Below are 27,377 nucleotides of genomic sequence, written 5' to 3'. Positions count from 1 at the left end.
TCATTTTTGGACCATTGCTTAGGAAGACCTCCAAACCGTCAGTCCACCCTGCTCATCAATTAGCAAGCACATAATGGGTGCCTGATGTGTTCAAGATATCATTCTGTCTGTTGTGGAAGACACAGACAGGGGTGTGTTCTGGAGTCCGTGCACAGGCTCATAAGACCTGCTTGGGGGGGCACCTGGGTGGCTCAGATGGTTAAGCGTCTGCCTTTGGCTCGGGTCATGATCCCAGGGTCCTGGGATCGAGCCCCACATCGGGCTCCCTGCTCAGCGGGGAGCCTGCTTCTCCCTCTCCCTCTACTGTTCCCCCTGCTTGTGCTCTCTCACTCTGTCAAATAAACAAATAAAATCTTTAAAAAAAAAAAAAAAAGACCTGCTTGGGTATGTCTTTTCCCAGCTCTATATTCAGTGATGTCACGTTAGCAGGAACTCAACAATGGTGGGAGTATTTACAACATGGGAATCATCAGATACTGGGAATCAAGGCTTACTCCCTGCCCACCCCCACCAGAACCAACTGTCAAACATTTACCAGTACACCATTAGAGAGATGACTAAGACCCCTCCCTCCTTCAAGGAGCTCACAATCTAGTTGGGGTGACTGGTGCACAGACAACTAGTTATACACTATTAAGCTCAGTGAAAGCTGGGCACCAGGAGAGGCATACTCAAAATGTAATAGAGTAGGAGGGGTGCCAGGGAAGGCTTCATGGTCAGCCTGGGATGTCAGGGAGGATCCTGGCAAACAAAAATGGTGGAGGGGGGAGAATGAGCAGCAGGCTGAAGAAACAGAATAAGCATGGTTTGGAGGGGAGCAAGGCTTGCTGTAGAATGTAGTCCTGGGTGCACATGCATGGGGTTCAGGACCCAGATAAAGGTCCAGTGTGGCTGGTTAGGGAGCGGTGGGCAATGGGGTTGGGTAGGGAGACTGTGGAAGGCGTAGGCTCTCGGGGCAATGAGGTGCCACTCAAGATTTGGGGTGAGGGGCATGCTTTGAGGTTCACCTGGGCGGCTTCTCTATAGCACCACCAGCAATGCTAATGTGCTAACAACTCAAGATAGTCCTCACACTGTTTGGTGACCACTTGCTTTGGGACGTACCACTACACCAGGGTTAAGTCATGAAGTTCTCACAATCTAACTGTAAAGGAACCCAGCACCACAAAGAAGACATGAATAGAAAGGGAAACCCTTTGTCTTAAGATCATAAAGCTCCAAAATGATAAGGCAGTCAGTTTTTACATTGATAAACATTTTTATTCTAATATTATAGTAATAATTCAAGTGCAATTTTCTTTGAAAAGTCAACTCTGTTAAAACAAAACTTGTTAAATATCTTTCATCAAACAGAAGCGTATTCTTTTCAATCCCCACAGCAGTCAGAGCTCTGTAGCAGAGATGAGGTTTCTTTTTTTAAAGCCTACATTTTGTTATTGCTAAAAAATCTGAATTATTTGTCACTATCTCAGAAGCAGTGATTAATTAACTTTTGAAAGCTCTACCAGATACTCTGACATAAAATCATGAATCCAGATATCTGTGTCTGGCAACGACGTGTCCACTAAATAGACCACTACTTTCCGGTCCCAAGGGTTAGCATTTTCTATAACCGTCTGCACCAATGCCACCAGAGGTTTCTTCTCCACATGATTTCGAAATACCATCGAAGCCTCCTCAGACCACTGGTTGCACTTCACCCCTAGGAGCAAGACAGGGAGTAAAAGGGTCAGTGAGGGGTCGGGTGAGCCTTTCTTCGATCCATAATAATGGAAAACTATTCAGTCAATTCCAAAGTAGCTGAAACACACCAGGTTAGACTTTCTAATTAAAGAAAAACCAACAACAAAAGAGCTGCTCAACAATCTTAAAACAGTCCAGCTTATAATAGTTTCCGTATTCTGAATGGGGTTACTTCTGTAAACCTTTACCTACAGACAGAAGTTTCACTGAGATTTATTGCTGTGTTATAAAATGAAGTTATAATAACTACTGCCCATTTCCCTATATAAAGTATATGCAGATTTAAACTGATAATGGGGATAACCAAGGGGAATAAAATATCAATAATATCTGTAACATTGTGTGTCAACTATACTCAACTAAAATAAAATATCAGTGATCTCAATGGCATGTCTCTTATTTATAGACTTTTTTTCCTGATGAACCAGATATAAGAAGGAGGAGAAAGAGAAGTCATATACTTAGAGCATACTACTTTTTCAAAATTATATACAATATCATGGCAAAAGCACTGGATTGAAAGTCTGGAGACCCAGTTACCATTCTCAGCTCTTCTATCATGTGGTATGATCTTGGGCAAATCAACTGGCTTCTCAGGCCTCAGTTTATTTATCATAAAATAAACCGGCTGGACCAGATTAATTGTAAACCCCATGTATTTCTAAATCCTTATGACTTTTAAGCTTGAGGACTCACGTTAGAGAATTCTAAGTTAGAATTCTAAATTAGGTTTTAAAACAAAATCCAGGTAAGAATATGTGCTTTTCAAAAAATATTAGTAAACGAACATGAATTAAGTCCACATATACTAGATTGCAGAAACTATAAATGACGTCCCATGGTGAGGAAGGCCTGGGAGTTTCACACATAATTTAACAGACCTGCTATCCATGTAGTGAGTGGTCTACGTTCTTTGAGAACAGAAGAAGCCTAGAGCAGCCTCTAAGCTGTTGTTTCCTGACCCGGGTAATAGCGATAAGAACAGTAGGTAACCCTCCTCGTGTGGGGGAGAAGTCAGTGAAACGGAGCGGCTGGTAGAGGCCTGGTGCACACAGTAAGTCCTGGTGACTGTTAGCCATGGTGCTGGCGATGGGGATGATGGTGCCCTGCACTTGTTCCTCACAGAGATGCCCTCTCTGGACAGTTGACTATCATGCTTAACAACACGTGTTGTTAGCAAAACCTAACATTCAAAACTCAAAATAAAAAAATGTGATCATTAAATCTGGAGAAACCCTTTAGAGGCCTGAATTCAAAGCAGGTCAGTGGTAGCCATGCTCATCTGCAAGATGCCACTTTTCGTTCATATCTAACTACCATGGGCATTTCCTCTGAAATCTAGCAGGAAGGACACACAAAGAAACTGAAAAATACTTCAGAATAACACTATATATAGCTATCGATATCTCCAATAAAAGCTGGCCAAAAATTAAAAAGAAAAAATCTATATACGTAATTTCTTTCATTTCCGAGATCAAATCACTTCTGCTACTGGGCTAAATGTGTGGGATGAGCCAGGGTAAGGAATCAGGGTGGCACCATGTGGTCACAACCCACCATTTCCCAGCACAACAGGACACAGAGAGCCCCAGATGGCTGGAGGTCTGCATCCCTCAGCCCTTCGGCTCCACACTCTATGCTAACGTCGATGGACTTCTGGGTGAAACTTCACCGAACTGTGCATGCCCCCCACCGGTGGAATGCACACAGACCGGCCACCAGCATTTGTACTGCTGTCACAAAAAACTAACTGGACAATTTAATTTAATTTTTTTTAAAGATTTTATTTATTTGACAGCGAGAGACACTGAGAGAGGAAACACAAGCAGGGGCAGTGGGAGAGGGAGAAGCAGGCTTCCCGTGGAGCAGGGAGCCCGATGCGGGGCTCGATCCCAGGACCCTCGGATCATGACCTGAGCTGAAGGCAGACGCTTAACAACTGAGTCACCCAGGCGCCCCATGGACAATATTTTAAATAAGTACCCCTGTACACCTACTAACTTACATCCTCAGATTTTTTATTTTTTAAAGATTTATTTATTTGAGAGAGACAGGGCATGCAAGCACAAGTGAGGGAGGGGCAGAAGGAGAGAATCTCAAGCAGACTCTCCGCTGAGTACGGAGCCCGAGTCAGGGCTTGATCTCACAACCCATGATCTGAGTCGAAATCACCAGTTGGACGCTCAACTGACTGAGCCACTCATGTGCCCCAACACCCTCAGATTTTAATAATAATAGTCAATATGCCATATGAATGTGGTGAAATTACATACTTGCATGCTGTTAATGGCAATGCAACTGGAGACTCACTTGGCCATAAAGATGGTCATATTCTGGGCGCCTGGGTGGCTCAGTTGGTTAAGCAACTGCCTTCGGCTCAGGTCATGATCCTGGAGTCCCTGGATTGAGTCCCGCATCAGGCTCCCTGCTCAGCAGGGAGTCTGCTTCTCCCTCTGACCCTCCCCCCTCTCATGTGCTCTAATTCTGTCTCAAATAAATAAATAAAATCTTTTAAAAAAAAAAGATGGCCATATTCTATGACCTAGGAATCTTTTCTAATTGTGGAAGCCTATTATGTATTTGTATTATAATTTATAAAACGTTATCACCTATGAAGTGAGCACTGTGCTCCTCTATTGGTTATTGAGGTTGTTTCGTTGTTTCTGTATTTGTTTTGGTTAGTATACTCAGGTGCAGGTGTTTTCATAATATTACAGTAAGAGTATAATGACCTAAAGGCTTAACAAAAGGGAAATACTGATTAGACAGAATCTTTTGCAGCTATTAAAAATCATTATCCAAACATAACAATAAAAAAATAAATAAAAATACTTCATGAAAAAAATCATTATCAAGACCATCAAACACACACTCAAAAAGTAGTTAGGACAAAAAAAAAAATGCTAAAAAAGAAGAAAGCAGCATGCAAGATCGTCCCTGTGCTAAGATGACAGCTTTACGAACACACCCTTATGTGAGACCACGGACAGAAAGGAATACGGAAGAACAGCAGATACGGTAGGAGGGTGTGACAGTGAGATGATTAAAAATTATTTCCAGTAGGGCCAGGAAGTTGTTTGCCAAAGGGAAAAAAAAGAAAAAGGAAAAGTTACGTCAATAGGGCCAGTAACTGTGTGCTCCCTGAGGGCCCAGGACGAAATGACACTATACGCCGTGTGGAGGCACAAGTTCGAATCCTGCAGAAATTACCTGCAAGTTGAGCTGTGACGGCTTGAAAAGGCAGCTTCCGGAACACGTCCACCAGGGGCTGCACCTTCCTTATGTTGACGAGTTCATGCTTGCCATAGTCCAGCTCATACACGGACACCAGCCCGTTGGTCAGGATTCCTTTTAAAAGCACCCGGTGCCACCTAGAGGTACATTGGATTAAAAAGGATGAAAAAATACACAAAGTCAACATCAGCTTTATGGGTAACAATGTATGATAAAAAGAAAAATTAATGTAAATGACGTTTATCGAACTATGGAACTGTACTGTCATCGAGGTTTTAAAAGAAATTGCTTCTTCTTACCCCAAAGGTTACTATTCTCTGCTTTGCCACTGGCTCATTTGATGGAGTCTGTTCACTCAACCCCTGTTTATAGGCATCGTGGAACTAGTGCAGGAGACCAAACACAGAAATCAGCAACCACCACTAAACAGACTCGAAACAGATGGAGGCTGATCGGGACAAGGCAGGGAGATCCCTCCTCTCTGACAGGGGGACAGAGATGGCCACAGGTCTGAGACAAGGGATGGACGTGTGTGGAAGACGGGCAGAGGGAGGTAAGCAGAACTGGCCAGGCTGAAGACACACATGAGAAGAAAAAGCACAGAAGATGCTACAGGGCATGGCAACTGGGAGTGGAGCAAATACCCCCGGAGAGCAAGGAGGAGGAACGTGCGAAGGAAGAGGAAATCAGAGCGTGTGGGAAGAGATTACAAAACATTCCGAATGTGAAGATGACAATTTTAGTCATGCCAAGTGAGGACACTGGAAAACAAAATAAAACAAAACACAAAGTCCAACCCACTGCCCAGAATAAAGAACCTGGACAGGATAGGGGAGTATGGGGGAAGAAGAACATGGTTTCAGATCTGCAGTTCGAGGCACCGGAAAGAAATTCACATGAACGTATTTTTCTCCTCTGGGCCTACATTCATCGTCATTACAATTAGAAAAGCTTAGACTTCAAAGTTAAAATATGAAGGGCCATCTTAAAGTCCTGTAGTCTTGAGTACATGATTGAAGAGTATTACTAAACTAAGGGAAGGAAGATTGTTTGTAACATCTAAAAGGTAAGCGTCTATGGAGGCAGCCTCCACTCCTGCATGGTGTGAGTTGGGCTCCGCCTTGGATGGCAGACCCAGCCACCCTCTGAAACAGGTTCATTAGTCATAAGCCCCAAGCCCAGGGCAACAGCAGGCCCTTCCCTGCAACACACTGTTGGGCTAGGGCTGGGGCTGGCCAGACTGGACTGATTCTCCAGCACCCTGGTGGAGAATGGGTCCAGGAAACCCCCAGAGCCGCTATAGGGTGAACTCTAGTAAGAAAACTACAAAGAGGCCAGTTTTGGACACTAGTGATTGGGGGCTTTGGGAGGAAACTCCAGAAACCTTCAGATAAGCCCACAGTGCAGCAAGCAATAATCCATGAGTCATAGAAAGTTGTCATAATAAGTATATGAACTTTGGGGGCCAACAGACTTGGGCTGGAGTCCCCCCGGGACCATGTTCCAACTGTGTCATCTTAGGCTCCTATTTAACCTTTCTGAGCCTCAGTTATCTCATGTGCAATATTTAATTTTAAGTCACTTGCAGGAGCCATATATATCAAGTGCCTAGCACATGACTAGGCACATCACCGGTGCTTGGCAAATGGTCGCCATCATCATCGTTATTATAATTATTACTAAAATGAAGATAAGCTGTGTAAATATAAGTACATCAGACTGTGTAAGTGCAAAAGGAGAAAAAAATATTTGGTTTCTACCTCTAGCATTGTCTTTAAATTGTACAAGGCAAATGCTGGTGGTCTGTACTTTTAGTGTGTAAATAAGAGGGACAGAGCAGCAAGGGGAGAGCGAGCGGAGGACTTATGTGTCGTGCTTCTCTGTAGCTTTTAATTTTCAACACTAATAGCTTAACTAAAGGCTTCTGTTTGCACTAGATTACTAATTTCAGTACAAGGCCCCTTGTGAATCATCTGAAGAGTTTGTGAAAAACACTGATTCTGGGGTTCCACCCCCCAGAGATTCTGATTTAGGATGTCTGGGGTGAGGAAGGAGAATTCTGGCTCTTCTTAGCCAAGGTGGATTTGGAAACCACTGCAATCAACAGTGTATCTGAAATTCCTAAGCCTTAATTTACCACAGTTGGGAACAGGGCTTAGTAAATAGTCCTGGGGTATAGGCAAGATAGAAACTCTTTATACTTTACACTGATGCACTTCATGAAGTTTAAGAAAATATCGGATAATCTGTTCTCATATATAAGATATCCTTGATGATCTAGATACAGATTAGCTGGTTAAAGTCCCAGAGCCTTGGAACAGGACTGTTGGACCCCTGTGGGAGGGGGTCGAGTCTGAAGCACTGCACTACGGGTCTCTGGTTTAGGGGTTCTCCTGCCCCACACGACCCTTGCCCCCAAGTAGGACCTCCCCACTGCTAATCACCATTAATCTGCCCCTCAGATAACAGTTAACATTAGTTTCGTTTTAACTGTGGTTAAATTATTCTGTGAGGAGTTCTGATGTAGGCAAATTGACACAAATGATGTTCCCGGGGGGGGGGGGGGATTAAACCCATGCACACTTACAGTTGTAAATAACATGACATCGTAAAAATGTTTTTTTTGAAGATGAAAAGCTTGTGACATAGAAGCTGAATGTTTTTAAAATGAGAGCTATGATACTTTTCACTCTTAAGAGTTAAAAATTGTTCTTTTTTTCCTCTCATGAAAATAACAAAACTTTTACAAATGCCTATGCTTGATGTCTTAGGAATGAACAAAAGCATTCTATAAAAAAAATAAAATAAAAGCAGTTTGAACTTCTAAACTGAGTTCTGGTGTGTGTGTGTGTGTGTGTGTGTGTGTGTGTGTGTGTGTGTGTGTGTGTGTGTGTGTGTGTGTGTACAGTTCTTTGTGTGTGGCATCATCAAATAAGTGTGTGTGTGTGTGTGTGTGTGTGTGTGTGTGTGTGTACAGTTCTTTGTGTGTGGCATCATCAAATAAGCTCGGTCAGTTCTCCTGAGAAAGTGGCAAAGGAGACAGGACATGGGTAGGTTGTTCCTTTGGCCAGGGCTTTTGTGACCTTGTAGTGCAGAGAGTGTAGCACTTGGGCTTCCCTGGGTTGGAACCCACACTTACTGGAGGGCTTCAGGAAAGGAGGATGTGGATCCGAATGTGAATTGTGAGAAAATGGACTATAGCGCTCTACAAATGAGGAACTGTGGTTCTCACTGTCCGAAGGCTGGAGCAGTGAACTACGCACTGTTGCACCTTATAAAAGGTGGTAAGCTCTCTAGGAGCAATGGACAACATTTATCAAGAATCATGTAATCTTTAAACAAGTGATTTCTCTTCTAGGAATCTACCCCAGAAATAAATAATCTGAGATGTGAACAAAGATTTATGTTCATTGTTATTTATAATAGTGAAACACCTGGGAGAAAAAAAGAACCTACATAAGAGAACGGTAAGTAAATTATGATTTCTCTAGACGACGGACTATTAAACATGTTTATGGAGAAATTTTATCGCGTGGAAAAATGTTCCCAGGATTATGTGAAGTGAAAAAAGTAGGTGTGGAATTATATACAGTATTACTTTGCCAATTGTATGAATATGTATAGAAAAGAACTAGAAGAAATAAATAAGTAGTTTAAAAAAGGTTATTATGTGTGGCTGATTTTCTTATACTTTTTTGTATTTTCTAAATTTTCTACAATAAGCATTTAGTTTTTAAAATGTAAAAGTCATTCTATTAAAAAAGTTATTTTCTGAATAAACAATATTTTGTCTAATAGAAAAGTAGAAAAAACATTTAAACCTTCATTTTAGATATAATTAGGTTTTAACAGGAATTTCATACATGGTCACTAGATTTTTAGATAAATGACATCATTTCAAATATTAAAAAAGGGCATAATTCATTAGTCTCATTTCACATTCAAAATTTCCATTTGTGCAGTTCAAAGTCCCTGTGCAGGGATTAAGGACTCTTGGTATCACTCTACACATTTTTCTTAGAATAAAATGCTTTGTCCAGGGACCTACTTATTTTCCACTTTTGCAGCATACACTTGGTCTTTTTCCACAGCTACGTGGCGCTCCTCAGACATACTGTAGTACAGAATCATCTCCTCCATCAGAACTTCCAGCTTGTGTATCTCCTGCCAGGGCTGGATGACAAAGTAGCCTGGGTGACAGGCCACTGGCACGTACACATCCATGTGCTCCCCTGGCTTCGACAGGTGGACAGGAGGTGGCAGTTCCACTGTGGAGAAGGAGCTGCTGTGGTCCACCACGGACTTCTTGATGGCATCTGTGAGGCTCTTTCTGAAATTCTCTCCAGTGTTGCCCGGAACGGGGGTGCCACCACTTTTGCTGTTGGGAGAGCTAGCTCCACTGGATACAGCACTCAAAAACACATCCTTCTGATGCTTCCACAAGTCTGCGTTCGTAATCTGCCGATTGATACTGCGGTGAGGATCGGGGAAGTTCTTGGGGGTAAATAAATAAACATGTGCAATGCCTCTGGTTTCGTCCACTTTTGTAACCTATGGAAAACACACAAGACATTTCTACAAGTCCAAGTTCACACTAAATTCCAAGAGGCAGTTATAATATTAACATTAAATATAAAACAGTATTTTGCACAAAACCCCAACTTGCTAAAATTAATTTTATTTAAGGTAAGATAAATTATCTATCACGGCTGTAGTAGTAAATAGGCTCATAAGTCCAAACAGTCTAGATGCCAGCAGCTGGCTTATGGAAATGAAAACCTCATTAACCTCTAAAAACTGAGGATCCCTTGTAAACCCACTAGAGGTCATTATCACTGAGATGGAGTCTACATATCATGATTAAAAGCTTTTTTTATTAATGACATTTAAAAACACTCACAGTAAAAAAAACAGTATGATGAACCCTCATGTGCTCATCTCCCAGCTTCAACAATAAAAACTAATCACAAGAATGGCAAGATGTTCCATGTGCTTTCCGCCTAGGCTGGCGCACCCTCAGACTGGGGAGCAAGGGATAAAGCTTTGACATTCACTATACCCTTGGGGACCTCTGGTCCAAATGCCTTGTTTGGTCTTAATATCTGCCCTCACCCTTTCTTTGCCCCCTTCCCCAGTAACATGAAGGGAGGGAACCTTTCATGGGAGGGAGAAAAAGAGGGAAAAAGCTACACTGAATAGGTCAAAATTACAGCTTTGCCCCCTTTGCCCAGGAGACCTTTGTCTACCCGGCTACTTCTTTCTGCCAGAGGGGTGAGTGTTGTACAGGAATCCTATAGACTGACAACTGGGATTGTACAGCTGTGTGTCCCAAAGGGCTGGGTGCCTGGTAATTTTTACCAGCTCCTCTGGCTTACCCTGGGAATGACAAAAATAAGATGCTTCCAGCCACATCGATCTCGTACCAAATAGGGCTGGGATTGAAAGGCAGGAACAGAGGTCTGAGACAGGGAGACAAAGCAAGCCATCTATAGTAATTTACTTAAAAATATTTCTCCTAGCAAAATGAATCTATTTAAATTAATTAGCACTTCAAGGTGGTATGAATGAATGACTGCTAATTTATTTTGACATTTATGATAGAGAAGTACCATTTCAAAAATCAATCATTAAAAAACATTTTTATTGAGTACCAAATACTCTGGCTTTAAGATCTTAAACCATAGCTGAGAAAACAATATTCCTTATCATGTGGCAATTGAAGAATATAAAATGGTAATTAAGTGTATAATTGCATAAACATAAGAAAATCCACGTGAGCTAGAAGAATTTAGAGATTTTCATGAAGATATTTCTCAAAGATATTTCATTGTTAAATGCTTATATAAAATAACATTGTTTTCATTAGTTAAAACAGAGAAATATCTTACATTTCTATTCTTGGAAATAAGAGCAATGTTTTTGATACAAAAGTGCAAAAGTACAAAAAAAGAAATAAGGGCTTTTAAATAAAACAGTTTAAACTTTTAAAGGCAGAAAACAGGATTATAAGCAAATGATTTGCTTATAAGCCATTCTACTTTAGAAAAAAAAAGAAATAGAAGACGATTTAAATGATCTTTAGAAACATTTATCAAGAGATAGATGGTCCCTCTGTTGGGAACTTAATTCTTTATCATGGAGCAAAATAGGAGCAGAGAACTATCTCTGATACCTTATTAATAGTGGAAAAATTATATAAAGGGTTTAAAAATAATATTGGAGATACAGGATAAATTCTTAAATAAAAATCAAACCATGAAATATCTTAGCACGCATGTAACCAATCTCTTAACCATGAAAATGTGTCAGATCTGAAAGCATCAGTTTATGGTAAGATAAAATTCTTTCACAGAGAAACAAATAAGCCCTTCTGGCTGACAGCTCTCTTTCCAAATGTTATCAAGAGAACTAACCTTAATGCTACAGTCGGAGCAATTCAAAACAGAATCTCTCAGCCAAAGCACAGCATCTGGTGTCCACATGCCAATAGACTGTGGAAGATCTGCTAAACAGCACTTGATAGCCTGGAAAGAAAGCATGATGGAAAAGCAAACACACCATCTTAAAATAGGTACCGATAAGAAACGTCAATGTTATTTTCCTATAAGTCAGATGTTGCTAAGATAGAAAGCAAGCACCAGCGATAGCTACTAATGATGATTGAACTCTTGGGCTGGACTGTCTGCTATGTTCCTGGCTCTGCTTATTTTTCCACTGCTGTCTTTACTCCTGTTGCTAGCCAGAGCTCACACCAGGCACTTCGCAGACTTATCCTACGATACTTCTGCATGATGGGTCAATGTTGTGACCCCACTTTACAGATGGTGAAATGGAATCAGAGAGTAACTTGCATCGGATCACAAAGTTGTGAAGACAGGTTTGGGACTTATATTTAGGTCTTCCCTCTAAGGACAACTGAAAAAATGAAGTGTCATTTGAATGAAATGACTCTGGTTGCAAAAATCTTTTCAGAGGCTGACATGCTTCGTTCAGCAGTTCCTGAGTGCCTGTGGATGCCAGGTCATGTTTGGAAGGAGGTTGTAATGAGAGTTAAGGAGGGTAAGAAAAACTGAAATTCATAGATACCTAGATGCCTCATTTTCCTCAATGCCTTTTACCTCCCACCACCACTGCACAAACTTCTGTAGAATGACTGCAGCGGGGAGTAAAAGGTGACCTTAGGGACTCCCTTCTGTCTCATGGAAGCCTTGAATTGTTTGAGGCAATTTTGTGAAGGGAAGAAACCTACTTCCAGGATTCCTGGATTCCTTATTTCCTCTCTGAGTCCCATTCTTCTTCGGGGGCTCCAGGTCTCTCACTGTATCCCCTGGATGAGGGATGTTTCTTGGTGGGGAGGAGGTCACTTAGAGCAGAGAGAGCACTCTCTTCATGCCTGCAGGGGCCAGGGGGCAAGATGGGCCAGATGGAACCAGCACACTGGAGAGCAGGGGCCGTGCAAAGCAGAATGCCACTTCCTAAGCTCCCACAGAGCACTGTCCCATTAAGGACAGTGTTCAATATAGCCGGATTTTCTAGTTTGTCAGGAGAAGCTGGAAGTCAGGATTTTTGTGTGAAATTTTCTAAGTTTTAAATCTTGGTAACCAATTCACAGTTTAAAACCCTATAACAGGGGCGCCTGGGTGGCTCAGTGGTTAAGCGTCTGCCTTTGGCTCAGGTCATGATCCCAGGGTCCTGGGATCGAGGCCTGGATCGGGCTCCCTGCTCAGCGGGAGGCCCGCTTCTCCCTCTCCCTCTCCCCCTGCTTGTGTTCCCTCTCTCGCTGTGTTCTCTCTCTGTCAAATAAATAAATGAAATCTTTAAAAAAATTAAAAAAAAAAATAAAACCCTATAACAGCCAAGAGCCCAAACCCAATATTTATAGATCAGCCTGGGCCAACAGGCCATCAGTTTGCTGTTCTGACTTAGACCTCCTGGGGAGATGCTGTCAGCCAGAGGCTTGGCCCCACAGGCTCTTAAGGTTCCCCCAATTTCATATCTATGAAATAACAAATCTAGGCAGGATTAATAGAAAAAATTTGGAGTGGCTTTTAACACTCTCGACAGTCGGAGGCAGAGGGACGGATGCCCTTTCCTCTCCAGCTGGGGAGACTTTTCCAGGTAAGGCTGGCCCCAGGTGGATGTTCCAACAAGGGGAACAGAGGCCAGAGCTGTTACCAAGTGAAAGTGGCATTTAACAAGTTTTAGTATTGTGGCTGAGCAGCAATAAAAGTGATTTTAAAAATTGGCTTCAACACAAGCTCAACAGCTTTTCTGTAAGAGTCATTTTAGAAAAGGCAGTGGTGACAGGAGAGAAGGTACAAAAGCCACGCTAATTGTGGTCAAGCACTTTTTATCCACGGAATTTTGATGGTATAAGGTATCTTCTGGCAAATATAAGTCAAGCAGTCTTTTGAAATGATAGAATGTTGGATAACTTTGTTCAAAAAACTACTAATTTCTGTACAAAATCCTCTATTTCTCCTAAGGGTAGGAAATAGTTCTTAATTTTAATGCAAAATAAAGCAAAATTCTTATTACCTGAATTTTTATTAATAGAGGAAGATTAGGCAGAAATTAATCTTTTTACTCAAATCTATGGGGGAAAGTCATATAAGAAAATGTTGAATATAGATTGCTTTTTTTTTTAAAGATTTTATTTATTTATTTGACAGAGAGAGACACACAGAGAGAGGGAACACAAGCAGGGGGAGTGGGAGAGGGAGAAACGGGCTTCCCGCGGAGCAGGGAGCCCGATGCGGGGCTTGATCCCAGCACCCTGGGATCATGACCTGAGCCGAAGGCTGACGCTTAACAACTGAGCCACCCAGGTGCCCCTGAATATAGATTTCTTAAGAGAATGGCCACTTAATTAAGCTAAGAACTCTGGAAGTAAGAATTTACTTATAAGATCTTTTTTTTTTTTTGAATGTGTACCAGTTTTTATTTATTTGTATCTGTAACATGTACCTGAGGAGTGTGTAGAGAGTCTCAGTGCCCGTGACATTTCCATATTTAAAGCTGATAGACTGTTTTTATTTGTGTACATGTGCATGCTGAATCACAGGTCTTATCCAATATCAAGTTTTCCCCATAATTTCTAGAACAGTTCCCATACACAAAGCTGGGGAAGTCCTGAAGCCATGGAACAATTTCCCAGACTCCTTCTGGATCTCACATTCTCTTTTAAAAAGGTTCCACTGTTGAAAAGTCACATAAGGCAGAATTTTGGTAAAAGAAAAACGTTGTTTTGTCCTCCAATTCCAAGAAACCCAGTATCACGGCCTGTGGAGCCAGGTAACTAGCTACTGTAGATTTCAAAATTCAGATGGGAACTCTGTAGGTGCCAGTAGCCAAGTGGAAAAGACACAGAAATGTTCATACAGATTTTATAAAAAGTTATTTAGAGATGTCATTTAAAATGCAAGAGCGGTGTGGCCCCGGTGCTCGGCCAGTGAGGAGGTGGCTTTATTAAACCCTCTAGCTAAATTTGGAGCCACAAATCCAAATTCATAAAAAGCCAAAACCTTTAACAAATTTTCAATATCTTGCAGCAGTAAAGGTAAAACTTCTTATCCTTTGTCCTCTGTCTCCCAGGCTGGTGCTTCCTGAACGATGATGCCAAGCTGCCTCTTTGCCTGATGGTCTTTCCACTGGATAGGCAGCCCGTTCTTTTTACAGCTTCCAGTAAGTGGACGCTTACTCTGTTCAGAGAGTCGTTGCTATTCTTTTCTTTGATCTCCTGTTGAGTTCGTAGGTGTTCAGAATGGTTTGATCCCTATTCAGCTGAATTCCTGAGACCAGACGAAATCCAGGTCTCCTACTCCTCCACCATCTTGCTCCGCCCCCAGAATTTACTTATAAGATCTTGAAGCTGTATAGAAGTCAGCACTGACATCCCATTAGTAAAATGGAATCTCTAACTGCACAACTTAGCCTAATGATGAGACATACTTGAAAACAAACATTTATCAAATGATATTCTGTAAGTTTGACTGGTCTTCTTGTCTAAGTCGGCTAAATTTTACATCTGAAAACCAGTGAACAACCACATCTGGACCATTTCCAATTTTGTTACCAACTTGGACTTCACTCATTATCAAGATCAAAACTGAGAGGGCATCTCACAACACAACTACAAATACAGCCAAATCTCTTCCAGCAAATCTCCCAGCTTGTAACATATAGTACCTGAGGTGGGATCACAATTATTTCTTGTAGAAACCGTGGCGGGATTTCCCTGAGTTCGGACACTTTCACAGATGTCACAGTACCAGAGTCCAGGAACTGAACATCAAGAGCTCGGCTGCTGTGAACGTTCGTGATCTGCAATGAGATAAATGTTGGTTAATTTATAAGCATATCCAAAAGGCCAAAACACTTCTGTGCAATTACATTTTGTATAACTCTAAAATGCATATAAGAAGCAACAAAGACTATCAGTGTTAAGTTTTCTTATTTTTTATTTTTAAATTTAAATTCAACTAATTAACATATAGTGTATTAGTGGTTTCAGAGGTAGAGGTCAGGGATTCATCAGTCTTATATAATACCCAGTGCTCATTATATCACCTGTCCTCCTTAATGTCCATCGCTCAGCCACCCCATCTTCCCACACCCCTCCCGTCCGGGGCGTTTCCTCTGATTAAGAGTCTCTTAACGGTTTGTCTCCCTCTCTGGTTTCATCTTGTTTTATTTTTTCCTCTCTTCCCCTATGATCCTCTGCCTTGTTTCTTAAATTCCACATATGAGTGAGATCATGTAATAACTTTCTCTGATTGTAAATTTTCTTATTTTAAAATGTACCTATTTACCTAATAGGTATTCTTTTAGAATATATTTGATTTTAACATTGAATTGTTAAATAATTTAATCAGTAGTAATCACTAAACTAATAATAAAATGCACAAATATGGTAATATTTACAATGTTTACAATTCTAGGACACTATTGATTATAAAACAACTTGATACATCATTATATATTGATTAAAGATGCAGTCTGTTCTCCAAAATATTAAAATATGAGAAAAAAAACTGTTGTGTCTTAGCAATGAGGAAATAAAGAATAGAGAGAACTCAGAGAAGTTTTCTTGTAATAGGTAAATACTATACATTTTTAAATAATAACAGATTTTGGCATTTTATAGCTTTGTCAAAAAGCCCATTGACAATTTTTATCATTTGTCCTAAGAAACTGAAACTCAGAAAGTCATAGAGAGGTAAAATAAGTCCAAATTAATAATTCAAAAATGGGAAAATTACATACTGAGTCAAAGCAATAATTACCTGTGATCAAATGGCAACATTACAATATAAGATTCTGGGTATACCTTTAAATGTCCAAACTTCCCTTAAAAAGCCTATGTGATATCCGCCATCATTGGATATATAGTTCGCATTTGCCAAATACAGCCCCATCAGGATGGTTATATGGGCAAGGACTTCGTACCTACAACTGCTCTCACTGCCACCTTAAGAATGGTGGTGCTTTCAGTATGTGAGTGTCACGAGCTGGACCACTCTTGGCATGGAAGTCAGACATACCAAAAGTAAAGCCTTTTTCTACTGCTCCAACAAAAATGCTTTATTAATATAATAGCATAACTTTTTAATCTCTTAAGATGATGATAAACACAAACAATATTAAAACAATATCTTAAAATGTATTTTTTATTCAAACATATATCCTGAACACATGTATTGGTATGGCTGGTGTATAATGAATGCTTCTTATATCCAGGCATAACTGGTCAGAGACATACACTTCCACATCTCAAAGAGTTGCTAGTCTCATGAGAGACGATGAAACAAATATATAATTAGAATATAATGGAGCAGGACAATAATAAAGCTAGGTACAAGGTGCTATGAGAACATAGAGAATGGGTACCTGACCCAGCGAGGAGGTAGATTTTAGGGCTAGTTTTCAGGAGGAGGGGATGCCTAGAATTGGTACCCTCCTTTACAATGTACTTTTTACTTCTTATATTAGTAAAATGCCTTTATCATAGAAAATTTAGATACTTAAAAGAATGATATGAAAATCACTTATAATCTGTGACAGATTACAATGATCCTCCTAGTCTTTTATCCATACATGTATAAAGAATTAGATTTATTAAAATTAGAACGTATTTGCATATACTATTTCATAATTGGCTACTTTTCACTAAATGTCTCAAAAATACTTCATGTCATTATCTTCTATATCATTTTAATATTACATAAGTCTCTCATACAGGTACATTGTGACTTGTCAAACAAACCTTTTGGCTGGATAACTTAAATTGTGTAAATTTTTGCTCTTTTGAGAAATAATCATACTAGACATTTGTATTTCCTTTTTCACAAATTAAAATTTCATAAATATCACAACTTCAGCTGGACTTTACATGAGGAATGGGAGTAAACTAGGTTGGTAAGAGTCTAGTTAGGGGCTAATCTGAACATTTCAAACACAGGGAAAAGGATGGGCAAGACATACATATTTCTTACGTGTGGGGGCTACAAGCATTTTGGTTATGCTGGAACGTAAAGTGAGAGGCAAGGCAAGGCAGGGAATGAGGCTGAGAGAAAGGTAAAGGCAAGGTCCTGGAGAGCCAGACATTATGTCTTAAAGAACCAGACTTTACCCCGTGGATGAGAAGAAGCCAATGCCATGTCTTTTTTTTTTTTTTTTTAAGATTTTATTTATTCATTTGAGAGAGAGAGAGAATGAGAGAGAGAGCATGAGAGGGGGGAGGGTCAGAGGGAGAAGCAGACTCGCCGCCGAACAGGGAGTCCGATGCGGGACTCGATCCCAGGACTTCAGGATCATGACCTGAGCCGAAGGCAGTGGCCTAACCGACTGAGCCACCCAGGCACCCCCAATGCCATGTCTTAAGGAGAAGAATGAGATGGTCGTCTTTATAAGAAGCCGCATATTGTTGGTGATAACACTGGGGGAGGGCTTTGGAATCTGATAGATTTGGTTTTAATCTCAGCTTGTACTTTCTAGCTGAATGACTTCCCTCATTAGTAAGAAGGGGATCATAGGGCTTTATGAAGATTAAGTGAAATCAGTCATATTTTAAAAAAAATTCTGTGTCTGGGAAATAACAAGTCTCATTAAAAGTTGGACGTATTATTATTTGCTATTATTTACATTTTGGGTGACTCACTCTAGTGGCATAGAGCTTGAATGGAGGAAGGTAAGAGTAAAGACAGAGTAAAGACATGGTATTCCAGCGATCTAGGCAAGAAATGACAAAGCTGTGAAAATGGCAGGGTTTGGTGATTAGTTACACTGGGGGCGGAGGAAAATGCAGGAATCCAAGATAACTCTTCCAGAGCAGGCTGAATGGTTGCATGAATGGAGGTACCACCAAAACACAGACATAGGAGGAAAAAAAGGATGGGAAAAGATAATTTTGGTTTTGGACATTCAGAGCTTGAGGAGTCTGCAAGATGGACAATTCGGCTGGCTTTTGCCTAAATCTAAAGCTCATCAAGGGCTGGAAAACAAACTGGGGAGTCATGAGGACCAAGACAGTAACTGAAGCAACGAGATGGCATTGCCTAGAAGGATGCAGAGGCTGAGAAGAACCGTGAGGCGGGACAGGAGTTGGGGGCACAACACTGACACTGCAGAGCGCAGGTGGGGGGCAGGTTTGAGTGAAAAATAGGAGAAGCAATCAGTTGAACATCCTCTGGAAAATTAGGAGGATTTGATACCATGATAGCCTAGTGAGGAGGGAATTACAAGTCTCAATACTATTAGTGCAGCCCAGAGGCCTGGTAAGAGAAGCCCTGAAAGACACTGGTTGAATTATGCAGCTAAGCTGCTGCTGCAAGAACAGGCTGTTGGAGAGCAGGCAGAAGTCAAGCAGCAGTGGCTGAGAGGTGGCCAGAAGGCGGCACAGGAAGTGAATGCAGACCACTTGGGATGGGTTTGGAGGAAAGAGGAAGAAGTGACGGCCACTGAATAGCATTGGCTGGATGACCAGAGTAAGTTCAGAAGGTGCAGGCACTAAATAAAGCTTAGGCAAGTTACAATGTCAAGAACAATTACATCATTTAAACACAGGATCTGCTTTTCATTAACCATTCTCCCTTCCCTAACTTTCTATGCATCACTAAGAGAATGAACACTTTTGCTACCTCCAAGGCAGATATTGCACAATTTGAGAGAAAAACAAAAATAATACTAGATATTTATCCAAAGTATTTGACATACACCCAAAAGGTATTTTGCCAAAAAGGCAGAACCTGATGCTACACGGGAAGAAACTCAAGCTGTCAGATGCTCTACAAAACGCTGCTACTCTAAAAAGAGAACTACTCTATGACACAGGATTGTATTACTTAGTATTTATTCAAAGGATACAAACATAGTGATCTGAAGGGGCACATGCACCCCAATGTTCATAGCAGCCATGTCCACAATAGCCAAAAAACAGAAAGAGCCCAGATGTCCATCGACAGATGAATGGATAAACAAGTTGTGGTATATATACAAAACGGAATATTACTCAGCCATCAAAAAGAATGAAATCTTGCCATTTGCAATGATGTGGATGAAACTAGAGTATAATACACTAAATGAATTAAGTCAGTCAGAGAAAGACAAATACCATATAATTTTACTCCTATGTGGAATTTAAGAAACAAAACAAACGAACATAGGGGAAGGGAAAGACAAATAAGATGAAAATTGAGAGGGAGGAAAACCATAAGAGACCCTGAATTCTAGGAAACAAACTGAGGGTTGCTGGAGGGGAAGAGTTTGGGGGGATGGGGTAACTGGTGTGATGGGTATTAAGGAGGACATCTGATGTGATCACTGGGTATTATATGCAACTGATGAATCACTAAATTCCACCTCTGAAACTCTTCAGAGTGTAGGGATAGAGGGTACATACCTCAATATCATAAAAGTCATCTATGAAAAACCCACAGCGAATATCATTCTCAATAGGGAGAAACTGAGAGTTTTCCCCCTAAGGTCAGGAACATGGCAGGGATGTCTACTATCACCACTGCTGTTCAACATAGTACTAGAAGTCCTAGCCACAGCAATCAGACAACAAAAAGAAATAAAAGGCATCTGAATCAGCAAAGAAGTCAAACTCTCACTCTTTGCAGATGATACAATACTTTATGTGGAAAACCCAAAAGGCTCCACCCCAAAACTGCTAGAACTCATACAGGAATTCAGTAAAGTGGCAGGCTATAAAATCAATGCACAGAAATCAGTGGCATTCCTATACACCAACAACAAGACAGAAGAAAGGGAAATTAAGGAGTCGATCCCATTTACAATTGCACCCAAAACCGTAAGATACCTAGGAATAAATCTAACCAAAGAGGCAAAGAATCTGTACTCAGAAAACTAGAAAATACTCATGAAAGAAATTGAGGAAGACACAAAGAAATGGAAAAATGTTCCATGCTCATGGATTGGAAGAACAAATATTGTGAAGATGTCAATGCTACCTAGAGCAATCTACACATTCAATGCAATCCCTATCAAAATACCATCAACTTTCTTCAAAGAAATGGAACAAATAATCCTAAAATTTGTATGGAACCAGAAAAGACCCCGAATAGCCCGAAGAATGTTGAAAAAGAAAAGCAAAGCTGGCGGCATCACAATTCCGGACTTCCAGCTCTATTACAAAGCTGTCATCATCAAGACAGTATGGTACTGGCAAAAAAACAGACACATAGATCAATGGAACAGAAGAGAGAGCCCAGAAATGGACCCTCAACTCTATGGTCAACTAAGCAGGAAACAATGTCGAATGGAAAAAAGTCTCTTCAACAAATGGTGTTGGGAAAATTGGACAGCCACATGCAGAAGAATGAAACTGGACCATTTCCTTACACCACACACAAAAATAGACTCCAAATGGTTGAAAGACCTAAACGTGAGACAGGAGTCCATCAAAATCCTAAAGAAGAACACAGGCAGCAGCCTCTTCGACCTCAGCCGCAGCAACTTCTTCCTAGACACATCACCAAAGGCAAGGGAAGCAAGGGCAAAAATGAACTATTGGGACTGCATCAAGATAAAAGGCTTTTGCACAGCAAAAGAAACAGTCCACAAAACCAGAAGATAACCGACAGAATGGGAGAAGATATTTGCAAATGACATATCAGATAAAGGGCTAGTATCCAAAATCTATAAAGAACTTATCAAACCCAACACCCAAAGAACAATGATCCAACCAAGAAATGGGCAGAAGACATGAACAGACATTTTTCCAAAGAAGACATCCAAATGGCCAACAGACACATGAAAAAGTGCTCAACATCGCTCAGCATCAGGGAAATCCAAATCAAAACCTCAATGAGATACCACCTCACACCAGTCAGAATGGCTAAAATTAACAAGTCAGGGAACGAAAGATGTTGGCGGGGATGTGGAGAATGGGGAACCCTTCTACACTGTTGGTGGGACTGCAAGCTGGTGCAACCACTCTGGGAAACAGTATGGAGGTTCCTCAAACAGTTGAAAATAGAGCTACCATACGACCCAGCAATTGCACTACTGGGTATTTACCCCAAAGATACAAATGTAGGAATCCAAAGGGGTATGTGCACCCCGATGTTTATAGCAGCAATGTCCACAATAGCCAAACTGTGGAAAGAGCCAAGATAAGATGTCCATCGACAAATGAATGGATAAAGAAGATGTGGTATATATACACAATGGAATATTATGCAGCCATCAAAAGGAATGAGATCTTGCGATTTGCAACAACGTGGATGGAACTGGAGGGTGTTAATGCTGAGTGAAATAAGTCAATCAGAGAAAGACATGTATCATATGATCTCACTGATATGAGGAATTCTTAATCTCAGGAAACAAACTGAGGGTTGCTGGAGTGGGGGTGGGGTGGGAGGGATGGGGTGGCTGGGTGATAGACATTGGGGAGGGTATGTGCTATAGTGAATTTTGCAAGAATGTTGAATCACAGTTCTGTACCTCTGAAACAAAGAATGCAATATATGTTAAGAAAAAAAAAAAGAAGATAGCAGGAGGGGAAGAATAAAGGGGGGGAAATCGGAGGGGGAGACGAACCATGAGAGACGATGGACTCTGAAAAACAAACTGAGGGTTCTAGAGGGGAGGGGAGTTGGGGGATGGGTTAGCCTGGTGATGGGTATTAAGGAGGGCACGTTCTGCGTGGAGCACTGGGTGTTATACACAAACAATGAATCATGGAACACTACATAAAAACTAATGATGTAATGTATGGTGATTAACATAACAATTAAAAAATTTAAAGAAAAAAAAACCTCAATGAGATACCACCTCACACCAGTCAGAATGGCTAAAATTAACAAGTCAGGAAATGACAGATATTGGTGGGGATGTGGAGAAAGGGGAACCCTCCTACACTGTTGGTGGGAATGCAAGCTGGTGCAATCACTCTGGAAAACAGTATGGAGGTCCCTCAAACAGTTGAAAATAGAGCTACCATATGATCCAGCAATTGCACTACTGGGTATTTACCACAAAGATACAAATGTAGGGATCCGAAGGGGTATGTGCACCCCAATGTTTATAGCACCAATGTCCACAATAGCCAAACTGTGGAAAGAGCCAAGATGTCCATCGACAGATGAATGGATAAAGAAGATGTGGTGTGTGTGTGTGTGTGTACACACACACACACACACACACACACACACACACACAGGAATATTATGCAGCCATCAAAAGGAATGAAATCTTGCCATTTGCAATGACGTGGATGGAACTGGAGGGTATTGTGCTGAGTGAAATAAGTCAATCAGATAAAGACGTATCATATGACCTCACTGACATGAGGAATTCTTAATCTCAGGAAACAAATTGAGGGTTGCTGGAGTGGTGGGGGGTGGGAGGGATTGGGCGGCTGAGTGATGGACATTGGGGAGGGTATGGGCTATGGTGAGTGCTGTGAATTGTGTAAGACTGTTGAATCACAGACCTGTACCTCTGAAACAAATAATGCAATATATGTTAAAAAAAAAAAAAGAAGATAGTAGGAAGGGAAAAATGAAGAGGGGGAAATTGGAGGGGGAGATGAACCATGAGAGACTATGGACTCTGAGAAACAAACTGAGGGTTCTAGAAGGGAGGGGGATGGGGGGATGGGTTAGCCTGGTGATGGGTATTAAAGAGAGCACGTATTGAATGGAGCACTGGGTGTTATACGCAAACAATGAACAATGGACCACTACATCAAAAACTAATGATGTAATGTATGGTGATTAACTTAACATGATAAAATAAAAAAAATGGAAAAAAAGAAAAAAAAGAACCTCTGTAACAAAGACAAAAAAGGAAAAAAGAATCAAACCCAAGTTTGCAATTTTAGCAATTGAACAAACCAGACAAAAATAGAAGGAAAGTTTCCAGCTCTATTACAAAGCTGTCATCATCAAGACAGTATGGTACTGGCACAAAAACAGACAAATAGATCAGTGGAACAGAATAGAGAGCCCAGAAATGGACCCTCAACTCTATGGTCAACTAATCTTTGACAAAGCAGGAAAGAATGTCCAATGGAAAAAAGACAGTCTCTTCAACAAATGGTGTTGGGAAAATTGGACAGCCACATGCAGAAGAAAGAAACTGGACCATTTCCTTACACCACACACAAAAATAGACTCCAAATGGTTGAAAGACCTAAATGTGAGACAGGAGTCCATCAAAATCCTAAAGAAGAACACAGGTAGCAACCTCTTCGATCTCAGCCGCAGCAACTTCTTCCTAGACACATCGCCAAAGGCAAGGGAAGCAAGGGCAGAAATGAACTATTGGGATTTCATCAAGATAAAAGGCTTTTGCACAGCAAAAGAAACAGTCCACAAAACCAAAAGACAACCGACAGAATGGGAGAATATATTTGCAAATGACATATCAGATAAAGGGCTAGTATCCAAAATCTATAAAGAACTTATCAAACTCAACACCCAAAGAATAATCCAATCAAGAAATGGGCAGAAGACATGAACAGACATTTTTCCAAAGAAGACATCCAAATGGCCAACAGACACATGAAAAAAGTGCTCAACATCACTTGGCATCAGGGAAATCCAAATCAAAACCTCAATGAGATACCACCTCACACCAGTCAGAATGGCTAAAATTAACAAGTCAGGAAACGACAGATGTTGGCGGGGATGCGGAGAAAGGGGAACCCTCCTACACTGTTGGTGGGACTGCAAGCTGGTGCAACCCCTCTGGAAAACAGTATGGAGGTTCCTCAAACAGTTGAAAATAGAGCTACCATACGATCCAGCAATTGCACTACTGGGTATTTACTCCAAAGATACAAATGTAGGGATCCGAAGGGGTACGTGCACCCCAATGTGTATAGCAGCAATGTCCACAATAGCCAAACTGTGGAAAGAGCCAAGATGTCCATCGACAAATGAATGGGTAAAGAAGATGTGGTATATATACACAATGGAATATTATGCAGCCATCAAAAGGAATGAGATCTTGCCATTTGCAACGACGTGGATGGAACTGGAGGGTGTTAATGCTGAGTGAAATAAGTCAATCAGAGAAAGACATGTATCATATGACCTCACTGATATGAGGAATTCTTAATCTCAGGAAACAAACTGAGGGTTGCTGGAGTGGTAGGGGGCGGGAGGGATGGGGTGGCTGGGTGATAGACATTGGGGAGGGTATGTGCTATGGTGAGCGCTGTGAATTGTACAAGACTGATGAATCACAGATCTGTACTTCTGAAACAAATAATGCAAGATATGTTAAGAAAAAAAAAGAAGAAGATAGCAGGAGGGGAAGAATGAAGGGGAGTAAGTCGGAAGGGGAGATGAACCATGAGAGACGATGGACTCTGAAAAACAAACTGAGGGTTCTAGAGGGGAGCGGGGTGGGGGGATGGGTTAGCCTGGTGATGGGTATTAAAGAGGGCACATTCTGCGTGGAGCACTGGGTGTTATGCACAAACAATGAATCATGGAACACTACATCAAAAACTAATGATGTAATGTATGGTGATTAACATAACAATAAAAAATTACTAAACAAAATAGAAGAAAGAAAAGAAATAGCAGCCACAAAAATCTAAAACCTGCCTTTGAAAAACATATAGAAATATGTGATAAAATATAACAGTCCTCTTTTCAAATTCATAACTGTGCTTGCAAGAAACTAAGACAATTATGAGGGACTAGAAATAGTAGAGGAGTATGTGAACACTGAAGCCAAAGCCATCCTGGGCAGGATGGAAGGAGGATCTGAGACCCCCTCCTCAGGAAGCCAGAACTCTCAAAGGGCTACGCCCCACCCCCAGTTAAAGGGTGACTCTAGAGAGCATTAGGCAATATCTCATGAAACTGAAGACATGCACTCTCTCTACCCAGAAGCTCGGTTCCTTCCTGGGTACCCTGGGAGACCTGCACGGGAAGGCTCCTGGCAGTGCCGTCCATAACAAAACTTTAGAAACAATCTGAATATCCATTGTCAGGAGAATGGGAGTAATCACATTGGCATCTTCATAGACTATTATTAATCAAACCGCGCAAAAACAAATGAACAAGAGCTGCACACACCAACATGGATGAATCTCACATATAATGAAGGAGCATGTGTCAGAAGAATCAATACGTTCTACTATTTACATGCATTTTATAAATGTTTATCTGTTCAGTTATATTTTATTAAGTCTTACTATAAATATTCTATACACATTTTCATTTCTGTATTTCCACTGTATCTATATAAAATATATAGATAGCAAAAATTTGTATGTATAAATACAAATATAGTGAATGTATAAAGAAATGAATGGGAATGAGAAACACCCCATTTGGCTGGCAGCTCCCCCAGGGTGGGAGTAGAAGAAGGGGATGCAGACACGGAGCCTCAACCATAATGGGCATGTTTTCTTTCTCCCATGGTGATGAGTACGTGGGTGCTTATTTCATTTTTCACAAAACTTGTTTGTATGTCTAAAATATTTCATAATAAGCTTAAAAAAGAAGTCAAGTAACTGATTTTACCTCTACTCGTAACCATTTTCCTTTGCAATGGAAGAGGCAGACTTTCCCACAGAAGGGTAACGAAACGAAGTACTGGGAGGTCATGTGCTACAAAACAGAAATGCAGGACACTTTTATTACTCTTAGTAAAGAGCGGATTGCTACACCGTTAGAAAAACATCGCTGTGGCTCAGGCCAACCAGCGCACGGGTACTTAGCCAGGCTCCCCGTGAGGAGTGCGCGGTGGTGCGTGTTTGAGGGTGATGGTCTGTCCTGTTTCTCAGACATTTGTTGATGGCACCGTCTACTCTCCCTCCTCACACACAGCTCATAAATCAGCCCTGTTAAAATGTCTACAAACGTTAGTGTGCAGGTCAGTATGATTCATCCAGGTACTAATGCCATCAGTCAAACATGAAGAGGGAGGATGAATCTGCCAAAAAGGAGAAGAGCCTGGATGAAAGTGAGGTTGGGCTAGCCATCCAGAAGGCTTCTTCTTTTCAACTTTTAAAACATTTAGATTCAAAGATGAGATTTTACTTCCAAAACAAATGTTATCCACACAAATAGGGATATCAGTGCCAGTGAAATGTCAACACATCACAGCCGTGGACCTCTGCACCCTCGTCTTTTGCTGTAGTTTGAAGCTGGGGACCTGCCATGGTCTCTCTTGTTCAGGGTGAATGTTTCTACTCTCCCCAGAGGCAATGTTTGCACTCAGGCTACCAGTGCACTAGGGACTATCAAGAGAGCTTTTCACCACCATAGGTAAGAAGCACATGCATGCAAATGAGTCACTGGAGTCAGCTTCTGGGGATGTCTCCGATTTCTCCAAGACAGATTAGCAAACTAAACTTCAGTAATGACCCTGAGATACAGCTGAGACATCTGGAATGCAGAGAGAGGTAAAGTTACAGATCTAATGCCTACGTTCTAGGCTGTTGTCTGAATACAAGTTTAACCTGATTCAGCAAATATTTTGGAATACCTATTCTGTGCATGACAGTAGATTAGATACTGTAGTACCTAAGTGAATTAGGTACTTAGCAGTACCTGGTAAAGCTCTGCCTCTGCCCTCCAGAAGCCTATACTTTGGGTAAGGCAAACAAATACCCAAATAGCTAAACTACCATGCTGCAGATGATGCCAAGAGGCACGTTCAGAGGTTAGAGGGAAGGGTTCACTTCTAGGGGCAAGGGGGTCAAGATTGAGGTGGTATTAGGGTTTACTCACTCAAAACCACAGCATATTCTGGATTACAACTATAAAGCCCTAATGGAGGTAAGAACATCACCTTAGAACCTTAAAACAAAACCTCTACAGACCCTGATTCAGAAAAGAATACTAGAATCAAAGGGTAAGGAGCTTATTAATAAATTTAAACACAGAACCACATTTACCAAGGTGGTA

General features: G+C 41.1%; 1 protein-coding gene across 5 annotated transcripts in view; it reads right to left on the bottom strand.

Moving 5' to 3' along the window:
* Positions 1–1,238: 1,238 nt before the first annotated feature.
* TDRD7 (tudor domain containing 7) overlaps positions 1,239–27,377 on the bottom strand; it is a 77,854-nt gene continuing 51,715 nt past the window's right edge. For 4 of the 5 annotated variants that reach the window (XM_028108651.2, XM_028108655.2, XM_028108652.2 and 1 more), the window contains 6 exons: positions 25,989–26,075; positions 15,166–15,300; positions 11,391–11,501; positions 9,026–9,528; positions 4,954–5,114; positions 1,239–1,702 (listed from right to left, as the gene is read on the bottom strand). In XM_028108651.2, the coding sequence (XP_027964452.1) occupies positions 1,482–1,702; positions 4,954–5,114; positions 9,026–9,528; positions 11,391–11,501; positions 15,166–15,300; positions 25,989–26,075 (1,218 nt within the window). In that variant the 3' untranslated portion in view covers positions 1,239–1,481. The remainder of the gene's footprint in view (positions 1,703–4,953; positions 5,115–9,025; positions 9,529–11,390; positions 11,502–15,165; positions 15,301–25,988; positions 26,076–27,377) is intronic. The other variant, XM_028108653.2, reaches the window with a different exon arrangement.

Source organism: Eumetopias jubatus, unplaced genomic scaffold (genome assembly GCF_037043125.1).
Source record: "Eumetopias jubatus isolate StellerSeaLion01/CBP00866 unplaced genomic scaffold, mEumJub1_p1.0 scaffold_15, whole genome shotgun sequence".
Classification (NCBI taxonomy): Eukaryota; Metazoa; Chordata; class Mammalia; order Carnivora; family Otariidae; genus Eumetopias; species Eumetopias jubatus.
This window is presented reverse-complemented; position numbering and strand designations above follow the sequence as displayed.